This window comes from Phalangium opilio, unplaced genomic scaffold (assembly GCF_054372755.1).
Source record: "Phalangium opilio isolate 3A_F unplaced genomic scaffold, DU_Popi_V2 ptg000013l_1, whole genome shotgun sequence".
Lineage (NCBI taxonomy): Eukaryota > Metazoa > Arthropoda > Arachnida > Opiliones > Phalangiidae > Phalangium > Phalangium opilio.
Window position 1 is genome coordinate 11,314,045 of NW_028324148.1, and position 19,491 is coordinate 11,333,535.

The 19,491-nt window shown below is 37.6% G+C and overlaps 3 protein-coding genes and 1 long non-coding RNA gene across 8 annotated transcripts; 1 reads left to right on the forward strand and 3 right to left on the reverse strand.

Moving 5' to 3' along the window:
• Positions 1 to 707: 707 nt before the first annotated feature.
• LOC149709079 (uncharacterized) lies at positions 708 to 4,502 on the reverse strand. Of its 4 annotated transcripts, none has more exons than XM_089864527.1 (4): positions 4,394 to 4,502; positions 3,255 to 4,342; positions 3,116 to 3,189; positions 708 to 2,295 (listed from the first exon to the last, which is right to left on the reverse strand). In XM_089864527.1, the coding sequence occupies exon 4, from the start codon at positions 1,833 to 1,835 to the stop codon at positions 708 to 710; it is 1,128 nt and encodes a 375-aa protein (XP_089720653.1). In that variant the 5' UTR covers positions 1,836 to 2,295; positions 3,116 to 3,189; positions 3,255 to 4,342; positions 4,394 to 4,502. The 4 variants fall into 4 exon arrangements, with proteins under 4 accessions (XP_089720653.1, XP_089720651.1, XP_089720652.1 ...); XM_089864525.1 differs by having other exon boundaries at positions 708 to 2,396; XM_089864526.1 differs by having other exon boundaries at positions 708 to 2,298; positions 3,116 to 4,342.
• A 39-nt stretch (positions 4,503 to 4,541) lies between these two features.
• Positions 4,542 to 6,198, forward strand: LOC149709080 (uncharacterized). Its single transcript, XM_089863904.1, has 4 exons — positions 4,542 to 4,662; positions 4,856 to 5,056; positions 5,120 to 5,417; positions 5,482 to 6,198. The coding sequence occupies exons 1-4, from the start codon at positions 4,574 to 4,576 to the stop codon at positions 6,196 to 6,198; spliced, it is 1,305 nt and encodes a 434-aa protein (XP_089720030.1). The 5' UTR covers positions 4,542 to 4,573.
• Positions 6,199 to 6,379: 181 nt separating this feature from the next.
• Positions 6,380 to 6,858, reverse strand: LOC149709082 (uncharacterized). The gene is made up of 2 exons (XR_016381288.1): positions 6,771 to 6,858; positions 6,380 to 6,708 (listed from the first exon to the last, which is right to left on the reverse strand). It is a non-coding gene; the product is annotated as an uncharacterized LOC149709082 (long non-coding RNA).
• Positions 6,380 to 10,409, reverse strand: LOC149709081 (uncharacterized). 2 transcript variants are annotated; one of them, XM_089864529.1, is made up of 5 exons: positions 9,502 to 10,409; positions 9,381 to 9,468; positions 9,038 to 9,313; positions 8,899 to 8,976; positions 6,380 to 8,784 (listed from the first exon to the last, which is right to left on the reverse strand). In XM_089864529.1, exons 1-5 carry the CDS (start codon positions 9,672 to 9,674, stop codon positions 8,716 to 8,718), a joined length of 684 nt encoding a protein of 227 aa, XP_089720655.1. In that variant the 5' UTR covers positions 9,675 to 10,409; the 3' UTR covers positions 6,380 to 8,715. The 2 variants fall into 2 exon arrangements, with proteins under 2 accessions (XP_089720655.1, XP_089720654.1); XM_089864528.1 differs by having other exon boundaries at positions 9,381 to 10,409.
• Positions 10,410 to 19,491: the final 9,082 nt, after the last annotated feature.

Consider the following 19,491-nt stretch of genomic DNA (forward strand, 5'->3'; position numbering starts at 1 on the left):
TGTCCTTGCACTTGATAATAATAATTATCATTTCGATTTAGTGCCAATTTATTAGTTGATGAATCTAGTTTACAGTAAAATGTCTTTTTGCATTTCTGTGTAAGATTAATATTTTTAAAATGAGCGGGAATATCAAGTTGACAAATGTTTTTATATGCTACAGGCGATTTTACTTCTAAAATGGCATTTTCCCCCACTTAACCATCAGGAGATGCGCTTAAAAACCCATGATCTAAATCCACGAACATGAATATTAATCTTCTCTCGCAAGATTTGTTTGCCCTTATCTTCCCCGGCATGTCCATGCTCAAAATCTTTCTGCATAGCTGCTGATACATTTCTACTATAAAGTAGGCTTTGGACTGTTTTAATGGTCGATGTATAGGGTTTTAGCTTGCATACTTTTCCGAAATTTGACGCGGTAAGCCTATGACGTCGCTCTTCAAACCACGCATCGGAGTGACTTTGATCACGCGTTTGCTCCTCGATTTGCTTCTGTTTTTTTGAATCAACCCTAAGGTCTGCTAGTTTTAATTTTACCAATTCTTCTAGAGCTTCATCCGAGCAGTCATCTTGCACCGCGTTATCGCCATATTGGGCCATACCATTGTCTTTCGCCTTTGGACTTTCAGGTATCAATTTTTTGTTTCTAAGGTAGGCTGTGTCTCTCGAAGTTCTCGCTATCCATCTCATCCTCTTGGTTCTCGCTACGTATTTTTCAGTATAGAGTTCGGGCTCTTCCCCGTAATAGCTTTGTAGACCCAACCTTTTCCTTCATTTTTGTTCAAACACGCCGCCGTTGTTCGGAATTTATAACTCCATCTTTTCGACCTGTCTATCTGTTTCCCTCCCACATGTTTGGCCATGTTGGTTGTGAGGCCGCTAATTAGCTTCTCTGCTTTATCAGCAACCTTGACGGCAGTGGCCGTTATAGCTGATTTTATAGGCTGTGGTATTTCTTGCCATTTCCCTGAATTTTCTCCAATTTTGTTGCAAAAATCCCCACATTCAATATGACTACCAAAACAGTATTTAGGAGCGTACAGTATATCTTTCTTTAGGGCAAGAACGGATTTGTCAGTGGAAGCATGGTGGGCGATGGCTGCTCTGGTACCCTTCGTTAGTTCATTTATGAACTTATTTTTTAAAAGCCTTCCTCCTTTATCTTTGTCCCCTTTCAATTTATAAAGCGCCTTGGTTAGATTTTTTACGACAGGGTTGGCGCATTCAACCTTTGTGATTTTGTGCCCGTACTCTTGAACCTTATTTCTCAAATCGAAGAAAACCGATGCGTCCCCGTCACCAACGAATTCCCTATATTGCAAATTATGCATGGACATGCTTTGATTGAAGCCGCTGACAATTACATCAGATTCCATCGCTCTCAACGATCCAGTCCAGTTTTTATAACAATCGTGAGCCACAGGATTTAAATTTCTTTTAGCTCTGTACGAACATTTGTAACAGTATTTGTTCCTAACACCAGCAAAAATTATCTTTCCTGTTCTTAGTCCTATTATAACAGCCATGCCTGACCTCGCATTGTAATTATGTCCGTGACTGCGTGTGAGCCACGACCCATCCCCCACAACAGAGATAAAACAAGTCTTTTCATACGGGACTTCGCAAAAATCTCCGGCTTCAGCCGCTAGTCGGTATTTTTCGGCTCCGTTTTCCAAAATATTTTCAGTTAGAATGTCTTCCCAAAGCTTTCCCAAAAGCTTTTCTAAATGGTTCCAGGAACCCTCTGACATAATAGGAACACCCATCACTGAGAAAACTTCTTCCAAGTTGGCGACACCTGAACCGATGGTCATAAATCCCCATACAGCCATATCGTTCACAGATAGGCCTAGTTCATTGTCTTTCTAATTTCCTTTTATATTTCCCGAAACTTTGTCAGAGCAAATCGCTAAATTCTCATCGCAATTTGGGCAACTATATAGCCCTATCTTTTATTCCATTTGAAATAGGAAATTACTCTGTTGGTTGGTTCCATTTTGTTTCACTTTTTTTCATTTTTGAAAGTGAGAATCCATACTCCGAATTTGTTCATTAAAATACACTGTATCAACTATTCGTTTACCCTCAACAACATTTTTATGAAAAGTTTCAATAAAACCATGTTCTTCCGATTCAGTATTTTCGTCAAATAAAGGATTTTCACTAACGATATCAAGATTTGCCGTTTCAACACCGAAATCAATTCGCCTTGGTGCAACTTTATCCATAGCTTGGTCACTTCGGTGTAATTCCAAATTATGAATTATTCTTGGCGTAGACGTAGTGAGAATACTACTTGTATTCGGTTTCGCCTTATTAGCATCAGTAGTCAACCACCCGAATTATGGAGCGTTAATTAGGTCATTTAAATGTGCCGCAAGCCTTCTAGCGCGCTAGAACGATAATGGGGAGCTAAATAATTTTGAAATTTTTGAATATCTTCTAAAGTAACGAAACCTTCGCGGACGTCGGCTTTTCTGTGTAAGATTTTCGCAATATTACTCACAAGGGTGCTATTGCGTTTCAGTTTGTCAGAATTGTTCTGGTTAAAGGGCGGACCTTGCTTATTTTGTTGATAAAAATTGCGATCGGCTAGCTCTTTACCCAGAACTAAACTCCGTGCAAAACAGAGGTTATCATTGTTCTCCATAAAAATAAATTGGCTATTTTGTTTTACGAAATAATCCAAATTAACCAAAGTTCTATTTTTAATGGATTTATAATAAGTCCCTATATTGGCATCGAGGTTTGGAAAAATTATGTCAAACTGAAAATCTTCGCCTTTAAAGACAAAGTCCCGACTAGATTGCGTTACTCTATAGATGGTGCGCATAATTCGTTTACTGGTAAATTTATAAATTTTTATAAATTTAATATTTACGGGGGTCGTCAATCCGGGGGAGCTTAAAACAAATCGAACTCGATTATACTTGGGATTCTCGGTTACTAATTTGCGTATAACTTCATCGAGAATTTTTCGAAAAATTCGAAAAAAATCTCACGTTGGAATGTCTTCCAAATTTTTGAAAGCTATACGCAAATCGATTTGTTTACACTGCCACTTGCGACTCGTTTTGTCTAACTGCCGCTCAATTGTATAGAACCGGTTTACCTGCGCGTGTTCGTCCCTATCGCTATCCTCCGACTCGCTGCTGCTGCCGCTACTCAAACTCATTTTTTAAATTTCTATCAGAAATAAAAAAATTAGAAAAAAGTTTGGTTTACAGATCCATTGTTAAATAGATACGTACTTTACTGGGAGGCTGCTGTTTAGCTTCGTCGTCCTGCTTTACAGCCTCCACCAGTTTATGGAAGGCGTTAAGAAACTTAACGCCTTCTTTATTGCTTTTTTTGAGGACTGTCTTCAGTCTCTTCTGGTCGCACTCCCAGATCTTGTCGGGCTGGGAGTTTTTGATGTCCGGGAATTTGTAAACGCTCACGTCTACGTAAAAATCCCCCTGACGTGGGGGGACTTTAGTTTCGAAGTATTTGCCCTCTTTCCGAATGCGAAAGGAGCCTTCAATTCCGCTGGCCCCGACTATATTTTTTTGCAGGACTTCTTGAACAAATGTCTCGTCGTCTGACTCGATAAGTATTTCCGGGGCAGCCGGTCTTAGAAACTGGTCTAATGACCGTCGACCGCTACTCGGTCCTGGTCGAGCACCGGGAGACGATGGTGGCGAATCGAGGAGGGATTGCGATAAAGATTGACTTTCAGGAAGATAACTCAAGGTTGCTAGTTCGATTGTGACAATCCAATGACGCTGTCCGGGCTTTTATACAAAAATCTCAGGGCCATTTTTTTTAGAATACAGGCCCAGACATGGTTTTTATAACACAACCTCGTTTTACTTTTATTAAGAGTTTAAAAAATATAATTATGTACCGATAAGCGATTTTTTTTAATTTAACCTAAAATACATTTTATTATCGCGGAGTTGATACTAAAGATTATAGAGGACATTAGCATGCCTATCTATATAAAAATACCTCTATATTTTTATATTAATATACATTTATTTAGATTTAAATCATGTTAAAAAACAATTTCCCTCCCTCCCAAAATAATTACTTTTAACCTTAATAAAAAAAAATTCTTTATATAAGGCGATCTTATGTGAATTATTCCAAAAAATATTCAAAACACACCCAAACAAGCTTTGCATACGGATAAAACTTGCCCCTCGGGCTTCTATCAAAGTAACTCCTTTTTAACCTTCGCCAATGGGTTTTTTATATAAGACGATCTCATTTGATTTATTCAAAACATGCCTAGACAGGTTTTGCACACGAAAAAAACTTAGACCTCGGAGAGATTTCTAATTTTATAAATATATACCTATTTAACTTTTTGCTATTTATCGAGATTTCTAATTTTATAAATATATACCTAATTAACTTTTTGCTATTTATCGAAAAAAGTTTTTTTAAGAATCTTGAAAGTATTGGCTAGACACTTAGATTTGACCATGGACGGTGAATTATAGAGGACCAGTAATGGGAGGGTTTTTTTGCTCCCGTACATCAATCAGGCGATATCGTCGTTCAAGGCCACCAAAGCAAAATCAAAATGGCGCGCGTGTTTAAGTCGCTGAGGGTTGAAACGCGAACAAAAAAGCCGAAAAACGTTCCTCACCAGGAACATACCTATTGTAAAAGGTATGTATTACAAAAATATTGTACTACTTTATAATTTCAAATCAAATTTAGTACATTTTAAACCGTTTATAAGGGACTAAACTACATTATTTACAATCAATTGCGCTAAGCCTTGGTTGTTTATATTTCTTAATATTTTCATAATCTCTCTCTTGCTCTCTTCACTGTTGTTGTACTACATTAAAATTTGCAGACCCGAAAATAAATTAGAAGACTTAGAAATCAATGAAAACATAGAATTTGAGCTAAGTGTTCCCCAGCCAGAAACTAAGTACATTACAAGTGTCGCAGCAAAATTCCAGCAACCATACCTGTTGGTAGAAGAAATTTCAACAGTAGTAAAATCCCCGACGAAGAAAAAAATCAAAACATACGGAGCCCCCAAGCAAAGTATGTCTTAGTTTATGAGACAGTCTAATTCAGATTGCAGCCTAAGTTTAAATGCAATAATTAACAGGAATTTCAAAAGAAGGGTTTCAAAAGAAGGGTTTCAAAATGCAGTTGTTGAAAGCTTTAAAAAGCTGTCTAATTTGGAAAAATCTGCCAAAAATTACGCAGAACTTGGTCTCATTATGAAAGAGCTAGGCGGGGTGGCTGTCGACGGAAAAAATGCATTTCGGGAAGAAGGCTATGAAGTTCTCAGTGAAATAACAATCAGGGAATCCAAAGGATTTTGGAGCGTAGCTCAGCGTTTGCAATCTAATGAACATTTCCTTAAGGAAACCATATCTTATTTATCTTTGTTAGCTCCACCGGTAAGATGTTTTAGTTAACCTTTTATTATTTAAAAATTGACAATTTTTATATTAATTCTACTAGATTTTTATGTGCCTAAATTATAATCTTCGAAAATATTGTGCTGCGGAGCTACTTCGCTTATTGCTAAATAATTTAGAATTACATGTTGAAAGAGGAGAAGCCGAAGGCAAAAGAGAGTTGGATACTAAGGTGACCACAGATAATCCTGGCAAAACTGACCCAAAAGAAACTCTTAGGAAACTTCAAATATTATATTACGTCGCTGGTTCTACTGTGAATGCAGTTTGCAAGAACAGGATAGTTTTAGATTATAATCTTAGAGAAAATCTATCTATAAAGGGATCACGAGATGAAATAAGAAAGTACATAACCAATGAATTACCAAGTTTGGAAGTAACCGATTCGGTTTCATCAAATAATCGTGGTGGACTACTTTACGTTACAAAAGACACATTCCTTTTCTTTACAAAGATAGATAGTATGGTAGATGTGTACTACAATGGCACCGCTCTAATTGAGAATAATCCGAGGAGGAGAGAAAATGCCAGAGATAAGATCATTCAAAATGATTTTATGAAAAAAAGTTGGCATAATTTGTTAGAACTTTCTAAAGTGCCACATGACAAGGAAGGTGTCATTTTAAAAATATTAGTTGAAAGCTACCTTAAATTAAGGGGAAATGGCTTACAACTTTATTTGCGTGCCAAATATTTCGGGAAAAAAAAATCAAAAACAAAGATCGCAGGCAAGCTTGCGAAAAGGTTTGGAGCAAATTAAAGGGAAAACGACTGCGACTGGTAAATCCAAAGGTGAACATTTCACTGTTGTTAAAAAAGACTTAACACTGCCTCTCAAAGTGAAGGGAATTGTACATGATGGTTGTGATGTTTACTTAGTTTAAAGAATGTCTGTGATAATAAGTAATTAAGCTTAGGAAAAAAGATCTCAACAAAATAAGTCAATATTCAATACTGGTTTTATTCCTAAAATTGTAATATTTTTATTATATGATGAGGCAATTAATAAAGTTTTGTGTTAAAATATTTAGTAACCCTTATTTATCAACTAGAGTATTTCCAGTTTGCGGGGCTATTATAATTCCATCCAAATCTTTGAAACGATCAACATTTTGCGCAAAATGTAAAACATCAGGGTTGTTGTTACCTCCACACGAACCACGCTGTTTACCAAATTCCTGCTCCAAACAATCCTGATTTAGATGGTTAGTAAGCACAAACTTGGCATTTTTCCCTAATAAAAATCGTACTATTGCTGGAACTGATTTGGCTGAAAGAAATTAACAAATTTAAATGATTGTAGTGTGACTTTTAGGTTAATATATTTTTTACCTGTCATTTGGAAACCCTCAACAGTCTCACGACTTAGGGTCATTTTTTTCCTTTCCGCTGCAGTAACAGACTTAGGCAAGTGGTCCTTCAAGCCACTAAAAAAATGTTATTAATAAAATTCGTAGTGATGTGAAAACTAAATTATTACTACCTCTAATCTCTCATCATTTGCGCTACAAAAGGGAAGCAAGTTTGGATTTCGCTTGAATATTCCCTCTTTTAAATTTCTTGTATTCATGCAGTCGAAAAATTTGTTCATAATTCTGATTAATTTCACGGTTTCAAAGCATGTATCTCCTAATTCTAATTCTAAACCATTAGCCACTGCGTCACTAAAAACTTGAGCGGCGAGACCTACTCGCATCCTAGAGTGTGAATCTAAAAAAACGTGGTCCCGCGTGAGTTTTGGAACCAGTTTTACAGTGCGTTGACGGTCGGAGTCATATAAGGTTAGTATGTGGGTCCACTGAATTGGTTTTCCATTTTTGATCAGATTTTTAGTTTTAGTGTGGAAGTTGCTGTTGCTCATCCCATTTCTAGCGGTCTTCAAAATGTGGGGGGATCACATATAAAAAATACCGCCCTTTCTTCATCACAGGCGTACAAATGTTTCCAAGAAAATCCATCTTCAACAAAATTACGAAACATTTTCCTGTTGGTACTGGCCCCATCTGCTATAACACTTAATACTTTAATACCATAAAATTCTAGCTTTGATATGGCTTCAGAAATTATTCTGTGAAGATTATCGGTGTTCATGTCTTTGCAGGGGAAATATGCAAGTGGGAACTTAAAATTGCCGGTAATACTTCTTATCATTATTTGAAGCACGTGTGTTGCTACTTCTGGTAAATCGTTGTTCAGATTTCTTATTTTTAAAATTTCATTTCCGGTATCATCCAAGTTGCTAAAGCCAACCAGTTCACCTGTATTTGCTCGATAAATTATATCTTCCTTAATTTTCATTTCGTCTAATATGACAGAAACATATTGCTGATGTTCTTCAGGGCAAGCTTTGAAAAGCATTGCAGCTGCCTGAACTAAACTTTCATTAGTAAATCCAGAGTTAAGGCCAACATGTGAGCTATGATTATACAAGGTTCTTGTTGATGGCAACTCAAACATTCCACTCGCAGCCATAGCATTGTAAGCTGATGCTGATTTCTTATAAAGATGGATAGCAAATTTTATGATTTTGGGATGCCACCGCCGTTGCCTTTTATTTTTTGTTTTCATTATTGCCAATTGTTGTTCAACAAAAATTCTTTTTATGGAATTTTTTTGGCAATAGCTGTTTTTGACGTTGCAACTGATGCATAATAAACTCTTCATCTTTGTCTTGAAAAAACTGGCCACACTCTTTGGTATCTTTCTTAATTTTTTTCTTGATTTTCAAAATTTTCTTTCTTTGATCTATGCCTCTTCGAGTTTGAGATTTTAACTTCCTGATTAAATCTCCTCGTGGTAAATATGAGATTCGTTTTTCACCCGGTTTTGAAGTACGTTTCCTTTGTCGAATTATGCTGTTTATCAAAATCCTGCGATACTTTGTGCAGGAATCACACAAGTTTTTAGTTTCAGTGTTAATTACATTCTGGTTTTTCCGTCGACTTAGAACAGTTTCGCAAGATATTGAATGAAGTGCATCGTCGAATACATTAACGCATCCTGGAGTTTTTTCCTTACTTTCAAAATGTTTTATAAGTTCCATTCGAGTTATTCCCGTGCAGGGTGGTAATGAATTTAGTGTTTGAAGAACTTGGAATAGGGCTTCTACATTTGTGATATCTGGTAGTGATCTAACTAATGGATGATTTTCAGTGATAACCTTTCCATTAACCCTTAGTGTGCCACGCGTTTCAAGATCGTTTAAAATGAACGATTTGGTAATGAGCCCTTTGCAAACATTTTGAATTGTAAATACAACACCATTTTCAGTAGTCATTTAAAGCCAATTTTTAGGGATGCATTTTCCAGAGATAGTTTGAAGATTGCATTGTTTACTAAATCGGGTCTGAAATTATGAAAAATTTGAGGAAATGGAGTAAATTATTACAACCGATTACCTTTAATTTAGAAAATAAATTATAACTAAAAACTAAAACTATTAACACAAATTAATACAAACATTGGAACTGTCCACACTCTTGGATGAAATTAGAAAGTTCTCATTGTTAACATCCAATACGAGAAATTGACAGTCAGTCTAAATATGAAAATTAGTTTCATATTAATTTTTAATTGTAGAAAGTGAAAGTAATACACACATTTGCACTATCTTGTATCATGGTTGAATTTAAGACACTTTGACTGTTATTCTCGACATATTTCCCACTGTCATTGATGACTGATGTGTTGGAATCTTGTGTTATGTCTTCAGAAATACATTTATCGTCATCAGATAGCCATATGACTTGTTCATATTCCAAATTCTTGGTTGCTTCATCTTCAACTAACATGTGAGCGTTAGATGCATCTTTTGGCACAGTGCATGATACACAATTTTCATCGCTAATCGAGTGAGATAATGACTGAGACTGGTTCTATAGTTTAATTAAAATCATGGTTAATGATAAGGATAACACATTTATATTAAAATATCAAACATACTAATAGGTTTAAACTTTCTGGAGTTTCTTCATATGGTATCGGGTCTGGGTGTTCAATAGTAGGGCGCTTGCCTCCCACAAAATGTTCCTCGCAAATATAATATGGTTTTTTCCATACTTTTTCAATGGTTAACTGATTATCAAACCTTCCACATGCCAAAATCCATTTTTTACATTTTGAAAATTCCTTTCTTGGCCGAGGAAACGGTATAAAACTTGGATAAATGGTCCGAGGCTTAACGTGATTAGTGTTGTTTTGACATAATGAATACATACACCGCTTATTTGGTGGCATTTTTAAAAGTATTTAACGCCCAGAACTAAGAAAAATTTCATAAAATTTTTTTTAAACTTAACTGAACATTAAAATAAAGAATATTCGCGCCGATTCGAGTGTAAAAGCATTTCCGTCAAACTCCGTTTTTATTTTGAATTTTCTGATATCACGTGGTACCAACGTCCTTGAACGATGACAATTTCCCCCTCTCCTCCATGTCTACCCCCCTCGAGCTGATTCTTGCTCGAGGTAAAAATGTTTGTACTGTTTAAGCCTAGCGTATACTGGTCCTCTATAATTCACCGTCCATGATTTGACCTCGATAATTTAGTATTTAAGCCTCGTGTTTCGAAATGAAAGTTATCAGTTGTTTAACAACGTTATTTTATTAAACACTAATCCCAGCACGATTATGTCTTTCTCTACCGCTCCTCGATTGCCCTGCCTGTCTTTCATCAAAATCCATCCGGCAGCGTTTATTCCCCGTCGTGCCACTCCCCAGTCCGCCGGACTGGACTTATATTGTCCAGTTGATACCGTGATTGAACCTCACGGTATTAAAATTTTGTCGACTGGGGTAGGCGTTATGCTGCCGGCGGACAGCTACGGACGCATTGTTGGCCGTAGCAGCTTGACGGCCCAAGGGCTGTTTGTTGCCGAGGGGACTATAGGTATGTTTATTGGTTATTTTATAATGCCAAAAGTATAATATTTCTTTACAATAATAGACGGCGACTATCGTGGCCCCTAAAAGTGGTCATCGCCAATGTAGGGTAGACCCCCTACTCTGTCCGGCGGGGCGATAGGGTTGCCCAATTGATAGTCACGCCGGTTCTATTATTAAAAATGTATTTTAGGTTAAATTAAAAAATAGCGTATCAGACATAATTATATTTTTTTTAAACTCTTAATAAGAATAGAATAAGGTTGTGTTATAAAAAAACCATGTCTGGGCCTGTATTCTAAAAAAAAATGGCCCTGAGATTTTGGTATAAAAGCTCGAGCATGGGCATTGGATTTTCACAATCGAACTATCAACAATGAACAAGTATCAGGAATCACAGTCCCTCTCCCAGTCACTTATCGATTCACCGCCAACGTCTCCCGGTGCTCGACCAGGACCGAGTAGCGGTCGTCATTCCTTAGACCATTTTCTAAGACCGGCTGCCCCGGAGATATTGATCGAGTCAGACGACGAGTCATTTGTTCAGGAAGTCCTGCAAAAGCACGTCGTCGGAATCCACGGGATCGAGGGGTCGTACCGGCTGAGGAGCGAAGGCCAGTACTTTGAAACAAAAGTACCGGCGCGAAAGGGGGATTATTTTGTAGACGTTAGCGTCTACAAATTCAAAGACATTAAGGACGCCCAGGCTGACAAGCTCTGGGAGTGTTCCCATAAACGACTCAAGCGAGTCATTGACGCTAAAAGCCGGGACGGCATTAAGCTGCTGAACGCATTCCACCGTTTGGTGGAAGACGTAAAGGCAGTTTCCCTGCCTGCCTGTCATCAAAATCCATCCGGCAGCGCTTACTCCCCGTCGTGCCACTCCCCAGTCGGCCGGACTGGACTTATATTGTCCAGTCGATACCGTAATTGACCCTCACGGTGTCAAAATGTTGTCCAGTCGATACCGTAATTGACCCTCACGGTATCAAAATTTTGTCGACTGGGTTAGGCGTTATGCTGCCGGCGGACAGCTACGGCCGCATTGTTGGCCGTAGCAGCTTGACGGCCCAAGGGCTGTTTGTCGCCGAGGGGACGATAGGTATGTTTATTAGTTATTTTATAATGCCCAAAAGTATAATATTTCTTTACAATAATAGACGCCGACTATCGGGGACCCCTAAAAGTGGTCATTGCCAACGTCGGGGACACCGCCTACACTGTTCGGCGTGGCGATAGAGTCGCCCAATTGATAGTTACGCCTGTTATATTGCTAAGACCGGTGGAAGCGGCGGTAAATATTTTCAAGTTTTTAATTTAGGTTTCAACATGTAACACATTTTTATGTTGTTTCTAGAGTCTGACCCCTACATCACGTGGCAGTGGGGGGTTCGGCTCGACCGGTGTTTAGTTTTTTTTTAAATGGTATTTTTTTATGTAACTATTTTTGTTTTATATATTTTTGTTATTTTGTATTAATTTTTTTTGTATATTATAATATCATATGTTATTAAAAATCTTTATTCGTATATTTGTTATTCTTTTTCAGACTTATAATTATAGGCTTATTTTCTAGTCCCACCTTAATTAACCTATCCAATGATATTATGTCTTTACTTACGCTCCGCCTAATAAGACAAGTAGCATCCAATTAAAACTGCCGCTTAACTCGCTAGTATGTTACATATAGCACTTACTAGCAATTTAAATATCATTCGCTATCATAGCCCTCCCAATATGCTGTGCCTCATTTTCTTTTTTGTTTACGGTAAATGGTCCGATCTACGTACAATTAATTAAACAGTAACACCCTGTATACGAATCCAGGTTAATCCGAGCTTGTTTATTTGTACACCGGGATTTGAACCCGCTACCTCTTCGTTTACCGCATGAGAAAACCTTACTGTTCGTCAACTAATCACTGACAACGTTTATTTTCGCTAAGCCAACGGGGACATCCTAGTTAAAACATCATCCTTGGAACATTCACATGGGTAAGTAATCAAACGGTAGCAGGTACATAAGTAATCCACCCATTATTAGTAAGGGGGTAAATCTATACTTGGACGAAACTTGGTTGGCCCAGACATGTTTGGGCTTGTTTTGACTAGTTCGGAAACCCTTCAATGGGTGACATCTATTTATAGTACAGTTTAAAGCATAAAATAGCAGGCTGAAAGGCAGGGATTGAACTTGTTTCGGTTTTTTTTCTTGGGCTACAACCTCTACATCAATAAGCCTAGACTGATCCGGGCTAGTTTTTGACTTGTTCAATGGGTAAATGCCCCTAATAGTTACTAAAATAGCCCGCTAGAAGGCATGGCTCGTATAATTATATAATTAATATATTTTAGTTTTGGTTTGAGTCTGAGTCTGGAGGATGACGTCATAGTCACCCAGGTTGAAAGCACCCTCTACGACTAGGGCTGGTCCTGACTTGTTTTTAATTGATTCTATGGGTAAATTACCTTATTAGTTACTAAAATAATCCGCTAGAAGGAGGGGCTGGTTGTAAGTTTTTTAAATTTGGTACCCTTTACTAGTAGGGCTGGTTCGAACTTGTTCATGACCATTGAACGGGTCACAGCTATTAATGGTTACTAAAATAGTCCGCTAGAAGGAGGGGCTGGAGAGAAGTTTTTTAAATATGGCGCCAATAATTTCATATTAGTTTGAGTTGGAAGGATGATGTCATAGACGCCCAGGTTAAAAGCAGCTTTACCAGTAGGGCTGGTAGTCCGAGCTTGTTTGGGGGGTTATTAAATAGGTTATTTCCCCTTAATAGCACGCTGGAAGGTAGGACTGAAGGTAAGCTTTTTCAAAGTCCGGGCTGGTTTGGGTTTATTAAAGGGGTACCGCCCATTACTAGCACCCTAGCAGGCAGAGTAAGATTGGGGGATGACGTTAAGGTTGAATATAGCTTGTTTTGGTTTTGATTAAGAAGATGACGTCATGGGTGTTGAAAATAACACAAGGTAGGAACTCGTGGTAGTCTGGGGCTATTAAAAGTGGGTTAAACCCCCCTTAATAGCATGGTGGAAGGCAGGGTAAGTCAGGTAGGTTTTTTTATGGCCCAATCTTTGGTTGGAGGGTTAATCCGGGCTTGTTTGGGGAAAAATGGGTTAAACCCACCCCCGTTAATATTCATAGACGGCGACATAGCACGGTGGAAGGCAGGGTATGTCAGGTAAGATTTTCTCATACAATAACGTAATCTTTGGTCTTAAATTTAAACGGGGATCTTGCAAAAAGAACTACACCCTCCGAGGGTTAAGCCGGGCTTGTTTGGGGGAAAAAATGGGTAAAACCCCTCTAAAGAGTCATAGCATGCTAGAAGGTAGGGTTGATCAGGTAGGAATTTAGCTTAATCTTTGGTTGGAATTTTGGTGGATAAAGATCTGGCAGTCATCTTGGGGTGGCGGCCATCTTGGATTCATGCGTATTTGTATAGTCCCTACTACTAGGGATGACGTCAAGGTTGACTATAGTTTTAGTTTGAGTTATAAAGATAACGTCATGAGGGTTGAAACTAACATGCAGGAGCTCGGGCTAGTCCGGACTTGTCTGGGAAGTTTGGTTTGAGTTTGGTTGATGGCGGCCATCTTGGATCCGTGGCTATCTGTATAGCTATCACTACTGTAATAGATATTTTTCAAGACTGTCAGCAAAGCTTTGGGAAAGGCTTGGCAATTTCCCTTTTGATAGATTAACAGAAAACATTAAAGCAGTCAAAGATGTAACAGACTGCATTGGAATGACATTAGTAAATCTCAAACTAGAAAATAAGCAATTGGAAGGACATAAAATGTTAATTTCTACTAAAGAAAACTTTGTGGAATTAGGCGCCATAACTCTCTGAGGTTTTGGTGCAAACATAGACTTTAGAACTAGAATGTTTACATTAAACAAGGCGTCACCCCTGAATGAAATGCAATTAAAAAATATATTTAAGGCGAAGTACGGTGAACCAGATGACGTACGAATTCCACCAATTCCACCTAGAATATTCTCTAAACGATCAAAATGTTTCGGCTGCGGGAATTTAGGGCACTTTGTAGCTGATTGTTCTAAAAACAAATCCAAGCATAGAGTAACTCCGTACAACCGCATCAACAGTTCTTCTCAGCCTCTGTCCAGCACTTCTGCGGGAAAAAAAGCTACGGACGTGGAAGAAATTTTCGTTGGCGACGAGGACTTAGATTTTGACCTTGTGACGTCAAATTCTGCGAGACATGTTTCCAGTGTTGTTTCGGGTCTAGGTTTTTCAGGTCCTCCGTCTTCCAAATTTGGAGTTTAAGCTTGTTGGTATTCTACGGCGTTACCCACGATAAGGAGTTTAAGTATTCTCCCATTCGGAGAGAAATAGTATTGGATGTGCTCCCAGTCGGCAAGTTCGAAGGAACTGACGTGAATGCTTCGGCGAACGATCTTTTTAAGTTGTGGTTTATATTTTTGGAAGACGGAGCATCTACAGGATCTGTTTGAGTAGGCGCAAACATGAGTAGTTAGCCACCCGATATATGGAGTGGTAATTAGGTCATTTAAATGTGCCGCAAGTCTTCTAGCGCGCTAGACTCGCGCGAGAATTCACGCGTGAGTCTAGCGCGGGGGGAAACGGGTCTTTTATCCGGGTAGGTTTCTCTGACTTCGTTTATTGGTCGATAGTGAGGGTCGCCAATTGATTAGGTCTTTGTTAATTGGTTAAAGGGTTAAGGGCGTGAACTTGTCTCTCTTTAGTCGTGACGTAATCGCCAGACTTAGATAAGAGAGTGCTAGCTTCATGGTAGATTCGGCCATGTTGCTTGTGAGACCACTAATTAGCTTCTCTGCTTTATCAGCAACCTTGACGGCAGTGGCCGTTATAGCTGATTTTAAAGGCGATGGTATTTCTTGCAATTTCCCCGAATTTTCTCCAATTTTGTTGCAAAAATCCCCACATTCAATATGACTACCAAAACTAGTTGGATAAAACTAAAAAGAAGCAGATATGGTTGAAGGTTTATAAAATAATAGATATACGAATGAAAATTAATATTTTTGAATCCATACACACACACAGTAACGATAATAAGTAATATGACTCCGCTTAAGTGTAATGAGAAAGAGCTATTCACTCCCCTTACATTAAAGAATAGATCTCTTTGACTTAAAGCAGGGCTGTGCGAATAGTGGTTTTTCAAACCGAATCGAATAGTAAATCTGCTATTCGAAATCCGAATCGAGTACTCGTTCAAAAGAATATTACTCGTTTATCAAAAAATCAGGTTCGAGTACTCGTTCTTTTCCGATTAATCGGTTTTACCGAACGAATATTCGTTTCAAAGCGATTAGTCGTTTTCAAAATACACCTAGCAGTACTAGTTTTTAAAAAGAGTACTAGAAAATTTTAATTCTCGGTTTTATCAGACGAATATTCTTTTCAAAACGATTAATCGTTTCCTAAATACACGTAGCAGTCTAAAAATATTGTACTTCCCCATAGAATAGAATTTTCGTTAGACTGTGTAATTCGTGAGAGAAAAAAAAACATCGCGAATTGCGCAATCGCGTTGAAATTCCATAAACAAAACAGCTTCATATATGTCATGTGACCACAGTCCCTCCCATTTCCAATCGAATACTCGTTTTCTATTCGAATTTAGCCCCTTGGAAGCGATTACTCGGTTTAGGAAGCTGTATTCGTATTTAAATCGGTTATTCGAATTTCTTTTCGAATAATCGTTTCGTGATTCGAATACTCGTTTTTCTCCAAATGGCAAATTCGATTCGTCGAATCGAATAATCGATTCGAATTAAACGAATACTATTCGAAAATGCGAGTATTCGCACAGCCCTAACTTAAAGCTAGAAAAGACCACACCCATTTAGTATAAAAGATCAAACTTAAAGGACGAGACTCATTCGTACCGAAAAATTACTTTACTAACAACTTGCGATAACATATTTCTATAAAAAGGTGGACTAGAAAATTTAGTAAAGGGGAAATAGTTATTTTATACAGCGAATCAAAGTAAGAGACACTCTCTTGTGACCGAAATGGAAGAAGAAAATCCGAGAAAAAAACAAAAAATAGAAGACGTGAAAGTAACTTCTTTACAAGATACCGCTATTAAAAATTTGATGCATGTTTTTAAATATAAGTTTCATAATGAAAGATATTTTAATTTTAACGATGTAAAAAATTTCACACCGAAAACTTTTTGGGGACAAATAGAATCAGTCTTTTTTAAAGCCTCCGAAGTAGAGAAACATCGACCACCTGGAACTTTCGAAGATTTGGATATATAAGTATATCAAAATCGCCCATAGAGAGAGAATTCGACGAATTCAGTCCCTTAACGTTCGAAGAATTTGAACTAGTGCATCGCAACCGGATAGAAACGCCACCATTTATCTTAACAAATGAACAAAATCATTTACATTACCAATATTATGTAAAAATTTGCTATTGTGGTTGCCCGCAAACTTATAGACGAATATGTCCCGCTTGCTATTTTCATCATAGTTTAAACGATTTTTTAAACGCTAAATATGAACAATTAACTGATCACCATAAGGTTAATAGTAAAGACGTGCTACACTATTATATCTGGAACTATAACTAAAGCTGGTGTTCCAACTGCATTTTACAACCATTATTCTCATTAAAAGATGCTGACGATTGCGAAGAAACTACTGATTGGCATAGTCCGTCAAATAATTATCCCTTCGATCACGGTTTTATAGGGGAAGACATTAACCGTAACACTGTTCCAAGACCTACAATAGAAGATACGTTCTAACAGTTAATCACATACAGGCGCCGCTCCAACTTGGTGCTAGTTAAATATCTTAACAATGGATTCATTTTTACGGTTCGAGCCTCGTAACCAGAAAAGGTTCCATTGAGGAAAAGGAAAAAGCCTGGGTTTTATTATTGGTTAGTAACGCCCATGCTTTTTCTTTTTCTCATACGATTCTATAATCATCCCTTCGAAAACCGTTTTATTTGGGAAGATATTAATCGTAACAGTGTTCCAAGATCTAAATAGAAGGTGAGATCTAACGGTTAAAATATATAAAAGCGCGGTATTAACGGATGAAATTCATTCTTGTCGAAATAACGATACTATCAACTGGTTTTTAAGATTGGTGAGCACTAAATATTTTTCAATGGATCATTAAATTTCTGGAAAAATTGGTATTAATTTGCTTTCCGAAAGAAATATAATTAGATTTGAAGTGCTTTCCCGTTAAAAAATGTCGGACACTTCATCGTCGGACGACGAGGTTAAACCAGTCGATTTATCTACTAAATTTCGACCAGAGCTATATTATACGATAGATAAAACATCAAACCGTGTATCTAGGAAATATAAATGCTTTACAACCGAATATAACGTTAATTCCGCAACTTAGAAGAACTTAAATTAATAAATATTCACGATCAACTTTCCCAAATTTTGAATTCTCTCATAATTTAAATAATTTAATAAGATTCGCCTTGAGCTCTGACGGTTTAGAGAACCCCATCAATTTAAGATTCATGGCTATAAACGAACTAAATTCTGATCGGTTATTAGCTAGTATTGAAAAGGTGGCGCAGTCTAAGCGTAATCTTATACTTGAGGGTACTCTAAAAATGGATGTTACTCTTCTAAAGTGTAATCTTCCAATGGCAGGTACCTTGCTTATCTAGTTTTTGGGCTTATTTGTTAAATATATTAAAGCAATCAAGACTCGTCCCGTCGTGCGCTGCGTCAAATGAAAAAACGGACCACTAAACATCGGGTCACGTTTTCACACCTTGTTAAAGATAGAGTGATACCATACGAAGATCGAGTCAACTACGAGTTCATAGACGATATTAGAGAACGTTTTAAAAATGGAGAACGGTTTAGAATATCGCCTCCGCTTAGAAACACCGATGACCATTTTACTGGCTGGCCCAAGCAGCTCGGGGAAAACAACGTGGGTAATAAATTTACTCAAATATAAGGACATCATCATGGACAAACCTCCTGATAGAATAGTCTATTGCTATAGTGTTTATCAGGACATTTTTGATGAACTGAAACTCTTTTTACCTATTGAATTCCACGAAGGACTAATTCCTAACGATCCTGATTTTATTGGTAAGAGAATAAATAATCTTTTAATTCTAGACGATCTAGCTAACACCTGTACCAAACAGGAGTTTATATGTAATCTTTTCTGTGTCGGGAGTCATCATTTATCTTTAAGCATCGTACTGCTGTCTCAAAATGTCTTTAACTCAGGTAAATATTCTAGAAATATATCATTGAACTGTTCTTATATCGCGTTATGTTTAAAAATCCTAGGGATAAAAATCAGGTTCGGTATTTAAGTCGTCAGCTTTTTCCTATAGACACCAAACGCCTAACAGAAGCGTACGAAGAGTGTACCGAAAAAGCGTATTCTTATATATTAATAAATCTAAAACAAAGTACTGATAGTTTACGACTTAGGTCCAATATATTCCCAAATGAAGGACCGATGGTAATCTACGTTAGAAAATAATAATCCATAAAATATAAATCTCAATTTATTTAACCTCATTTCGAGACATGCCTTTACCCGTGTCGGTTAGGAACCAATTACCCTTTTTAAATCTCTTGCGTAAAAGCGGTGTGAAACAAAGAAAACTTTTAATATCAAAGTGGACGCGACCCCAATTGGATTGTACAAGCGGTATTTGTTATAATTTGAAGACAGGCGGTATTCCATTGAATCGACATAAAAGGAAAAGGCTTCAACGTTACAAAAACGTTATAAGGTATTTATCCAAGAGAGGTTTAAGTGATAAAGAGGCGACAGGTGTTAATTAAACAGGTAGGACGATTCTGGCCGGCGTTGCTTTCAATGTTAATACCAACAATAGCTTCGGCCTTTATTAGATAATGAAAAAGTGCGTTTTAGTACCAGCGGCTTTACTGACGGACAATCAAAAGGAAGTACCCATGGTACCCGTGGTACCGAAACAGTCCGGGACGTCTCAAACGCCTAGTATGTCAGTTTTAACACCCATGGTACCGAATCAACCCGTGGCGTCTCGAATTCAACAGGTCTTATCAACGCAGGGCGCTTCTGGTTCAAAGTTCCGGAAACATAACCTTAACGATGAGACTTCGCCGAAAAAAAGACTCGTGAAAAATCCAACTACGAAATTAA